At 30.9% G+C, this 11509-nt stretch overlaps 1 protein-coding gene across 1 annotated transcript; it reads left to right on the forward strand.

Moving 5' to 3' along the window:
- Positions 1 to 2241: 2241 nt before the first annotated feature.
- LOC118204887 (platelet-activating factor acetylhydrolase IB subunit alpha2-like) lies at positions 2242 to 9609 on the forward strand. Its single transcript, XM_085815053.1, has 2 exons — positions 2242 to 3040; positions 9430 to 9609. Exons 1-2 carry the CDS (start codon positions 2459 to 2461, stop codon positions 9430 to 9432), a joined length of 585 nt encoding a protein of 194 aa, XP_085671179.1. The 5' UTR covers positions 2242 to 2458; the 3' UTR covers positions 9433 to 9609.
- Positions 9610 to 11509: the final 1900 nt, after the last annotated feature.

Below are 11509 nucleotides of genomic sequence, written 5' to 3' on the forward strand. Positions count from 1 at the left end.
AGATTTATACCTAATGTATCAGAATTGACATCATGTTTAAGAGATTTGTTGAAAAAACAAGTTATCTGGAATTGGAATGCAACACATGAAAAAGCATTTAGAAGACTAAAAGATGTCTTGGTAAATAAACCAGTTTTACAGTATTATGATATAAACATGCTAGTAGTTTTATCTGTAGATGCATCTCAAGAAGGACTAGGAGCAGTCTTACTGCAGAATAATTTACCAGTAGCATATGCATCTAAGGCATTAACAGATACACAAAAGAATTATGCTCAAATTGAAAAGGAAACTTTAGCTATTGTATTTGCGTGTGAGAAATTTCACCAGTATATATTTGGAAAAAATATTACCATGGAAAGTGATCATAAACCACTGGAATCAATTTTTAAAAAGCCATTAAATAAATGCCATGTAAGACTACAAAGAATGCGTATAAGATTACAGCCATATCAGTTTGAGATAAAATATAAACCAGGAAAAGAACTTTTTATAGCGGATGCATTATCAAGATCATTTACTGATAAAGGATCTGATTTCTTTGAAGGAGATATAGAAGGTCATGTTGGATTGGTTGTAGAATGTATACCAATGTCTAATGGTAAAATGGAAGTTTTTCAACTGGAAACAGAAAAAGATGAAGAACTACAAGTTTTAAGAAAATTAATTAAAACTGGATGGCCAGATGAAAGATGTATGGTTCCAGAACTGGCAAAACCATATTTTAACTTCAGAGAAGAACTATCAGAAGCAAATGGATTAATATTTAAAAATTCCTGTGTTGTTGTACCAAGAAGTTTACGAAAAGATAAGTTAAGCAGAATTCATTATGGTCATTTAGGAGTAGTAAAATGCAAGATCAAAGCAAGAGAAATATTATATTTGCCAGGAATGTCCAAAGAAATTGAAGATTTGGTACTGAATTGTCAAACATGTTTAAGTTTACAAAGAGCTAATACTAAAGAACCAATGATATCTAAAGAAATACCTAATGGTCCATGGGAAGTATTGGGAACAGACCTCTTTTACTTTCAAGGAAGGGATTATCTAATAGTTATAGATTATTTTAGCAAATATGTTGAAATTGGACATTTGGAAGATTTGTCAAGTGTAGCAGTGATAAAGCAATTGAAATCAATTTTTGCAAGACATGGTATTCCGAAAATAGTATATTCGGATAATGGTCCACAATATAATTGCAGGAAATATAAAGATTTTGCAAGAAGATGGAATTTTGAAACCAGAACTTCAAGTCCAAATTATCCACAGTCTAATGGAATGGTTGGAAGACATATTCAAACTCTCAAGCGAATGTTAGAAAAAGCTGTAGTTGACAACAAGGATCCATATTTAGTTTTACTGGAATATCGTAACTCTCCTATTTCAGATGAAATTAAGTCACCTTCTGAATTGATGTTTGGAAGAAAAGTAAATGGATTGATGCCTATAAAAGAGAATTTTGTCCAAGCTAAACGATATGAAGACCAATAAACAACATTTACTGAAGAGACAAACCTTACAAAAAAGTTATTATGATAGGAATGCAAGACCATTAAAACCACTGAAAACAGGAGATCATGTTTACATAAAAAAGAAAGGGAAAAAATTAAATGAAAGAGGGAAAATTATAGAAGAAGCAGAAAGACCACGTTCATATAGGATTATAAGAACAGATGGAAGAATTGTAGAAAGGAACAGAAGAGACTTTCTTAAAGGAACTAATCAGGAAGAGTTTGCAATACAAAACAACTATGAGAATGAAGTTATAGATGAACCCGAGATACATGAAAATAGTAGGAGCACTACAAATTTAGATGTGCCTGTAAGTCCTTCAAAATCTAACAGAAGTGTTGTGTCACCAAATAGTGAAAGAGGTATAGTATCATCAAATTTTTCAAATGGACATAACTACGTCACTCGATCTGGTAGGACTGTTAAGAAACCTTATTATTTAAAAGAATATGTTTTTTACTACTATTATTATTTTTTATAAAAAAGGGAGATGTTATATATGTAACTGTAACTGTAACTGTATCTATTATTATCTTTAACCATAACTGTAATATAGTATAGTAGATGAGTTTTACAGAATTCCGCAAATCGGAACCCGGAAGTGTGTTCTACGTCATCACCGGATATGTACCTTTGATATCTCCGTTGGCAACAAAGCTTGGCGAGCATTTGGCGTTATTTTTATCCCGTAAATTTTTCCGCGAGGTCAAGAATTCGCGCTAATTTAGTTCACGTGTTAATTAGCGAGTGTGAGGTGTGTATTTTTTGCGCCATTTTTCTCGCTTTCCTTCAGCTATTTATCTTCTTTTTTTCTATTAATAATTATTTGTATTTTGTTATATTTATGATTAGTGTTTGATTTTCATTTAATTTATAGTTGCATTTTATTTACAGCATATATAATTATTGAACTGTGTTTCGATTTGTAGTTGTTTGTTTTGCCGATATGCAACCAAAAAAGATGAAATTACTTATAATTGGAGATTCAATGGTTAAATATTTGGATGAATATTTACCGGCGAATCTTCTGAATTATGAAGTAGATTTACATTCTTTTCCTGGTGCAACGATAGAAAGGTTAAGACGTAAGATATCCTTTTTGGACAATCGATACCATTTGATTTTGGTACATGTTGGTACCAACAATTCGAATGACAGTGTTGAAGATATTCTTAAAAAGTACGATTGCCTCTTTAAGGATATTAAACGTTTGAACCCGAATATCAATGTTATCATTTCAGATATCCTACCACGTGGTGAAGATTTTTTCACAACTTTAAATCAGCGAATAGCAGCTTTGAACCGTTTACAGGTAATTAATAGAAAGATTGTAAAAATTAATTCTCAACTTGAAAAGTACTGCCAAAATCGAGAAGCGTTTTTTATTTGCAGGTCGTCTCATCATTTTGGAGCTAAGTTATTGACTAGGAATGGATTACATCTAAACCGTCTGGAGAACAAGAAACTTGCGGCAGTTTTCCTGGATAATATCAAGATTGTTTTGACTTCAAAGCCAGTTTCTACAAAGGTAAGTCCTTTTGTATTGCCTTGTGTTTCATTTACTACATTGGATTTTCCACCTCTGAGTGATTCTTTTGTTTCTGCAAGCCCTTCTTATCCTCTCTATTCAACTGTTTTAAAGCATGGTTGTGCTGTAGATGCTACTAAGAAGGCTAATTCTGATTTGAGAAATGCTGCTAAAGTTGCTTCTAGCTCTCGGCTGAAGAGGGTTGCTATTTCTGGTGCTGGATCTCGTTTTAAATGTGTTGTCCATGGTGGTGACTCTCATTCGAAGAATGCTGTTAACCACACAGATGGTTTTAGTTTGCATCTGCAAAATGATACCACCCCTGGCTCACATCCGAAAAACGTTGCCAACCCAGATGCTAGCTCTCGGTCTCTTTGCATTGCTGGCCATGGTGGTGGATCTCGCCCAAGGAACGCTTCTGTCCATAGAACTGGTTCTGGTTTGCATGTAAGGAATGGGACTAAACCTAGATGTCATCCTAGAAATGTTGCCATATGTAGTGTTGGCTCTCATTTTAAGTATGTCAATGGTTTTAGTTCACGTCCAAGGAATGCTGCCGTCCCTCGTTCTGGTTTTGATTTGCGTCCAAGGAACGTTGCTACCCCAGGCCTAAGTCCTGAGAATGTTGTCATTCCCGGTGTTGGCTGTCATTCTAGACTTGTTGGTGTCCGTGATACTGGCTGTCATCCGAAGAATGCTGCTTCTGGTTTGCATTCAAGGAATAACGTCACTCCCAGAATGGAAGAATAGAAATGATATCCTTGCTGATGTTGACTCCTCCAGGCGTGTTGCAGTCCATGGTTCTGGACGTTTTCTGAAGAGCAGTGCTAGTTCCACTGTTAATTCTTCTACGAACACTACTGTTTCAGTTGCTAATTTTCAGAAGAAACCAATTTGTGCTTTTGGTGATGGTTTGTGTCCAAGGAGGGATTTGACTGTTAGTGGCAGTTTGCATCTGAAGAATGCTTCTTCAGCTGTTTTGCGCCTAAGAAGTGTAATGGCCTACATGGGATCATCACTAAAGAATGCAGTCACTGCTGCTGGTTGTAGTGTACAGCAGGCAAGTGCTGTTTCTTTCAGTGATTGTTATCCATTGTATTGTGCTTCTGTTAGTGGCAAAGGGAGTTTAAAAAATGATTCAACAAATTTTGATATTTCACAACCTAAATTGTGTACAACAAAAGATGATTTTTACTCTGACTTTGCCTCTAGTTATGTTTTGCAGCAAAAGAACATTTCTATGACCAGAAAAAGCACTTCTTGTAGTTCAGGCCTAAGTTTCTTTCACTTTAATAAATTTTGTTTACTAAAAGATCATGTAGAAAGCAGTGAAATTAATTGTCAAGTGAGGAAAAATAAGTCTATGTGTCCTATTCTGACTGGAGGGGGGTCCGAAATTGACTGTAATGCACCATCGCTTTATCCTAGAAAATGTGATATTTGTAAAAAAAAACTATAAAACTAAAAATTCTTTTAATAATCATAAAAAAAATTGCAAAGAAAAACTTGAAACTGAAAATTTTTTTTGAAAAATTTAATAAATTTTGTTTACTGAAAGATCATGTAGAAAGCAGTGAAATTAATTGTCAAGTGAGGAAAAATAAGTCTATGTGTCCTATTCTGACTGGAGGGGGGTCCGAAATTGACTGTAATGCACCATCGCTTTATCCTAGAAAATGTGATATTTGTAAAAAAAAACTATAAAACTAAAAATTCTTTTAATAATCATAAAAAAAAAATTGCAAAGAAAAACTTGAAACTGAAAATTTTAAACTTTCAATAACTTCTCCTCAGAGTAATATTCTTATAAACATTGATAATGTATTGAGTGCTAAAAAATTAGAAACCAAAGAATGTATTAGTGATAAAATAGAAATGGTTTATCTTCGTAAATGTGAAATATGCTTGAAAACTTATAAATCGAAGAATTAATTTTATAACCACAAAAAAAAAAAAAAAAAATGTTCAAAAAAACAAGTACCTGATTTAAAACAAAATTTTTCATCTGTTTACCCTCGGAAATGTCTAAATTGTAATAAATGTTATCCTTGCAAATTATCATTTTTTAAAAAAAAGAAATTTTGTACAGAAGTTAATAAATTGTATGTATGCTTCATACCTGATTGCCATAAGTCTTTTACATATGTTTTAAATTTTAATAAGCATTTAGCAGATGAACATAATTTAAATAACTTAAAAGAATATTCATTTGAAACAATGAGTTATTTTTAAGATTGGCTAGAACTGGAAGGAACCTCGGCATTTACTTCATTCAAAAAGTTTTCTAAAGTAACGAAAAATTCTAAAACTTATCATTATTATTGTTGTCAGTTTACCATGCAAGGTTATTCTGATTTTGAAAAAAAAAAAAAAAAACTAGTCGGAAAAATGAAAAAGGTACAGTTTCAAAAAGTGTATGTTGTCCGGTCAGAATATGGGCTTGTGAAGAAATGAATAAAATCTCTGTTTTTTACTTTCCTAAACATAATCATGAGCAAAAGTTTGAAAATTGTAAATATCAGCCATTGAAACAAAGTACGCGGTGTTTGATAAAAGCAAATTTACGTTTGTCTGTGCCTCCACAAAAAATAAGGGATATCTTACAAGATGGATCAGGAAATCGCGAGAATAGAAATAATTTCCCTGTAAAGGAAAGCTTTGTCTCCCGTAAAACTATTTCTGCTTATTCTAGATATTTAAACAATTCATTGCATCCAAGTAGTGATGCAGTTTCTGTTAATTCAATCATTGAAACTTTAAAATGTGAAGCATACAATCCTGTGTTAAGCCTCAGAATAATTCAACTTTGTACGGTCCAACTGATCTAGATAATCTTCCAAATCATAAAGTATCATTTGCTCTTGGTCTTCAGACGCGTGAACAGAAAGAAATGATAAAAGGTTGTACAGAGATTTTATGTATCGAATCTACACATAAGACTAACCAGTATGATTTTTACCTTCTTAATCTTATAGTACCTGATGAATTTGGTTGTGGCTATCCAGTTGCTCATTTTATTACTAATTTTCTAGATGCTGACACTCTTTATTGTTTATTTAATAGTTTAAAGTGTCGTGTACCAAATTTATATGTAAACTGTGTAATGTCAGATGATGACAAAGTTACATATCCTGCATTTTCAAAGGTTTTTGGTCAAGATGTTAAGCATCTTTTATGTTCGTGTCACATACGCCAAAGTTGGTTCCGGCAACTAAATTCTAAAGTGGTAGATAAGGAAGTGCGACAAAAAATGCTAGGAGAATTAACAAATATATTACATGAAAGAAACCAGATCACTTTTCATGATCAAATAAGTAAGTTTTTGAATGACTATTCTAGGAAAAGTAGAGATTTTATTGAATATTTTTCTGAAAATTATAAAAATAGATTAGAGGAATGGGCTTTGTGTTATCAGAACTTTCCACATGCATTTACTGATACTAACATGTACTGTGAATCTTTTCACAATCAGTTGAAAACTGTTTATTTTAAGCGGAGTCATAATAGACGATTAGATATTTTAATTTCTACACTTCTGACAATTTAGAAAGATAAATATTTAAATCATACCTATAAATTATACACTAATGTATCTCCCAGAAATTCCATTTCTTGTTTAAGTAGGCATCAGAGAGGACTAAAAATTAGGGACAGTGATATAAATAAATGCTCTGATATTTCTTGGACTGTTTGTTCTCAGACAAAAAATAAAATATATACTGTGCAGCGTCTTTTTGAAATTTGTCCGTGTCAGGATTTTTGCTTTTATAGATGCCCTAAAGTATCATGTGTCTCATTGTGTAGTCACTTGTATCACTGCAATTGCTTAGATAAATTGCTGTGCAAACATATACATAAAGTGCATTCATTCCTTAATAAACAAAATGATTGGGTGTTTAATCCCTCGGGGATTAATCTTGAATCGAATCAGAAATGCAATGAAAGTATGAAATCAATAAATGTGTATTCTGTTAATCATTACAATCCACAAAGTATTGAACAGAGAGTAAATGCATGTGAAAAGCTTGTAGAAGAATTACTGCAATTAATAAGACAACCAAAAGTCCAAAATGTCATGTTAAAGTGTGTTCATACAACATTAAATTCATTAGTTTCAGAATGTAGAGGAATTTTAAACTCGAATGAAAATTCAAGAGCAGTTTCAAGTGCATCATGTCCAGTTTCACCAAATCAAAAACTTAACCCACAATTGTTTAAAACTTCTAAAAAGAGAAAATTACAGAAATGTCAGCAGAATAAGAATCAAGATTTTAATGATAATGTAGATGACCCAGAAATAAATGAATGTGTGGAAAAGAAAATTAAATTTAAAGCCGTAGCATTTGATTTAAATGACAGTGATAAATATCTATGTGATTTAACCAGTGTTGATCAAAATAAATCATTTTCCCTTCCATTAAAATCTAGCGAAAATATTTCTGGAAGAATTTTACAAATTGGCTGCTATAGTATCAATCGTATTGCTTTAAAGTCTTTAGATTCTTATATCAGTAAAAGTGAAGAATTTTTTATAAAATCGGTTTGTACAGATTTTGTTAGGGCGTGGTTATTTGATGTAATCATAAATGCATTTTTATACAAAATTTTAGAAAGTGATGATCAATATACTTTTGCTGATTCCTCGATTACCCAGCTTATCTTATCTGATGCATTATCACTTGGAAATGTTTTTCCTGTTTCTTTGAAATCTTTCAAATATTTATTGATTCCTGCTTGCATTGATTCTCATTGGGTTCTGATCATAGCAGATTTAAAGAAAAATACCTTTTATTTATATGACTCGTTAATAAATTCATGCAATCCAAAATACATAAACTTAACTAATAAATGGTCTAATGTAATTAACAGTGAGTTACAAATTAACGGTTCATGGGATATTCAGTGTCTACCGCATGCTTTACAAAATGATGAAAGCAGTTGTGGGGTCTTCATCTGTTATTATGCATTTCAACATGTAAATAAATTAGCCTTAAATCTTCCTTTAGATAACCTTCAATTTAGAAAATATATTTATAATATTTTAACCGAGAATGTTCCACCTTGTACACAGGAAAAGATAAATTTATCTTCAGCAGAGCAAAACTTTTCAGTAAGTGTTAGAATGAATAAAGATTTGACCAAATCATGTTTAAAAATACATGATATTGAAATTACACCATATATGTTAAAATCTATAGATCCTTTTATAAGTAATGAAGAAGAACACTTGTTTAAATCTGTATCTTCATGTTTTCGAAAAGGATGGCTCTATAATACTATAATTGATGCTTTTTTATTTAAAATATTAAACAGTTATGAAGATTTTGCCTTTGTTAAGTCTAATTTACAAATTCCTAAACCAAATTTTTGTATTAAAGATCCATTACTAACAAGATTGAAATCAGCGAAATTATTTTTTATCCCTGCAAATTTAAATTGTCATTGGATATTAATAATAGTAAATATTCCAGATATGGTTTTTGAATTTTATGATCCACAAAATAAATCATGTGGGCAAGAGTATCAAATTTTAATTCATACATGGTGTGAGGTTTTACCTAAAATATTTGCTACTAGCACTAAATGGAAAATAATTTGTCCTTCACATATTTTGCAAACTGATAATATGAGCTGTGGTGTTTTAGTATGCTACTATGCTTATCAGAGGATTAAAAATCAAAGTTTAAATACGCCAGTTAATATAACTGAATTCCGGAAATTGATATACAAGCATATAATTTTAAGTGATTGATATATTTAAAGAAATTTAAATTAAGAAATGTTTTTCAGGACAGCATTCCATTCCTTTGGTGATGCTTGAAAAATATAAAGTATAATGGACAAATATTTTGCAATTCATCTGTTGCCATACAGTTTCTATAAAAACACTTTTTTTTTTTAGTTTGCTTTATTTTGTAATGATGTTATATGGCCAATAAACAAATAAAAATGCTTATGTTTGTATGTAACTTGGTAGTATAAGAGAAAATTGTTAAAGTAGGCAACAATGAACCCTTTTGGCCAGGGTGATACCCCCAATTGTGGATAATAGAGAATAGTTCATTTTATGTTAACAATGCATTCTCGGGGACCTACATGCCAAAATTTTCTCTTATTTTTAAAGAGGAATAAGAGAATTTGTACTTAACACTTCATCCCATTGACTGTGAAGGATTTCCTCAGGAATGATTAGTGGTTCTGCACCAATTTTCATGGCCAATGGGATAGTATGCAAGTACTGCAAATTTTTCTGTTCATAAATAATCTCATATCTGATCTCAATCTGATCATTTTTAATATTTCAGGCTTATGTTTGCAAAATGAATAGTGCATTGTTTTCAGTGATCTTGGCTGTTTCACAATTGAATTTAGTCTTCTTTATTTTTCAGTAAACGATTGGCAGGAATCTGGTATGTATTTAAAAGTCAAGAGCAAGCTCTGCCAGGAGAATTTTCTGAAACTGAAACTCATAAATTTTTTAGTAATATGGTTCAATAATAATATTTATGCTCTAGTCAAGGAATTTTATCTGATATGTCTTTATTTTCAGAAATAAAAGATGAATAAAGTCTGGGGAAAAAATTATCCATTGTTGAATTATTTTTTACTGAAAATTACTCCACATATTAGGAATTAGTCATATCTATGAAGCATAATATAAGTAGTGTTTCTTACAAGACATTGACTAATACATTATCCCAATTTCTTCTTAAATAAAATATATTTTCATTCTTTATTTCATCATCCATGATATCAATTGATTTTCATTGATTAAGATTAAAAAACACTATAGTCACTTAAAAATGTGGACACTTTTTTTTTTTCGCTGGTTAATAAGAGTACTTGCATATTTGTTAAGTTTCAGTATGTAAAGCTGTATACAAATTAAACTTTCACACATTCCAATATCAAAAGAGCTACCAATAATTAGATATTTTAATTTTTCAACATTCAAAAACAAAGAAATAGGAGTGAACTTGCTGCTAATCAAAAAGATGAATATACTGGTCTTATAATAATTATGAAAAATGAGTGCTAAAGTTACAGCCCATTTTTTTAATTTTTAACTATTTATTGCAAAATAAGGAGGCTTAAAAGTTTGTGTGTCAGGCAAAGGGCTTGTGGTCTTTCACACAGAAGAGTGTAGCCACTTATATTAAAGCATTCAGGAAATTAAATAATTTTAATTCTAGAATAAGTCTTATCGTTACTTAATAGTTAGATAATGCCTATTATTATTTCCTGTCATTACAGAAGTACTTGCTGAAATTTCTTTGTTTCCCATTTGCATGGATGGTTTCAAAGAGTTGAATTTTCTGCAGAACTCTTAATATCCATAAATTGTTTGACACATTAAAAATAAGTAAATATTTGCTCTAAGCATATACATGTATTTCATTTAAATTCAATAATAATAGCATATACATAAAATCCAGATTTGATTTAAACATTCATAACTAAAGAACAAACACTGCTTTTACAAAGACCATGTTTTCTCCCATTTTGCATCAGTTACAGTTATTTTCATGCACATGAGTATATTTTGAAGTGTTAAATTAATTATCATTTCTATTCTTGGATGCTCTATGACTCAGAAAATAAAACTTAATGCTAATCTGATATCTAATTATTAATCTACTAAACCAAAATAATGAGGTTCTATAGTGCATGAATTGGGCAAAAGTGTGCAGTTAAATTCAAACTTGTAATATTCTGTAGCAACCATTTGAAGTCACATTTCCTAATGTTTTCATTAAATGGAAAACTTTACAATTCTAACACATTCATAAATCTCTTAAATTTGTATCATAATATAGTAGGAATGGTTCTTGGAATTAAGTGTTAATTATTTCATCAATGTTGAACTGTGCTGTTTTTCTCTCACAGCATGAATAAATGTGACTGATTATAACAGCAACTAATATTGTGATATGCAGAATAGGGGTGTAAAAAGCCTACAACAAGCAATTTTAAATATTGGGTCTAGATGAGCACTATTACAGATTGAAAACGTCAAAGTGTCAAAAGTATATGGAATAAAACCTGCATTTTTAGAAAATGAGAGGTTTCATAAATGAATACTGTAATGATATACGTAAGGAACCAAAAAATATTTTTTAGATACGAGATACTGTTCTGTATTGGTGTGTATGATTTATACTGAGAAACATGACACAAAAATTCAGATCATTTCAGATAGGATTTCACCAGAATATTTTGTGTTATGGTATATCATTTGTGTATGTGGAAGTGATCTGTTCAAGATATAACTGTATTTTCATGCCAAAGATTACACCTGCAAAACATGAAACATATCCTATGAACTTTGCAAGGTATTAGCGAAACAAAAATAAGAATTGGTTTTGTTGGTGCAAATTAAATGCATTATACAGTATCAAGTATATACCAAACATTTTCTAGATTTTCTAAACTGGTAAGTAAAGACAAGAATACGTCCAAGTACAGTTT

This window comes from Stegodyphus dumicola, chromosome 4 (assembly GCF_044657685.1).
Source record: "Stegodyphus dumicola isolate Sdum_Otavi_A_Nest chromosome 4, ASM4465768v1".
In the NCBI taxonomy this organism is placed as follows: domain Eukaryota; kingdom Metazoa; phylum Arthropoda; class Arachnida; order Araneae; family Eresidae; genus Stegodyphus; species Stegodyphus dumicola.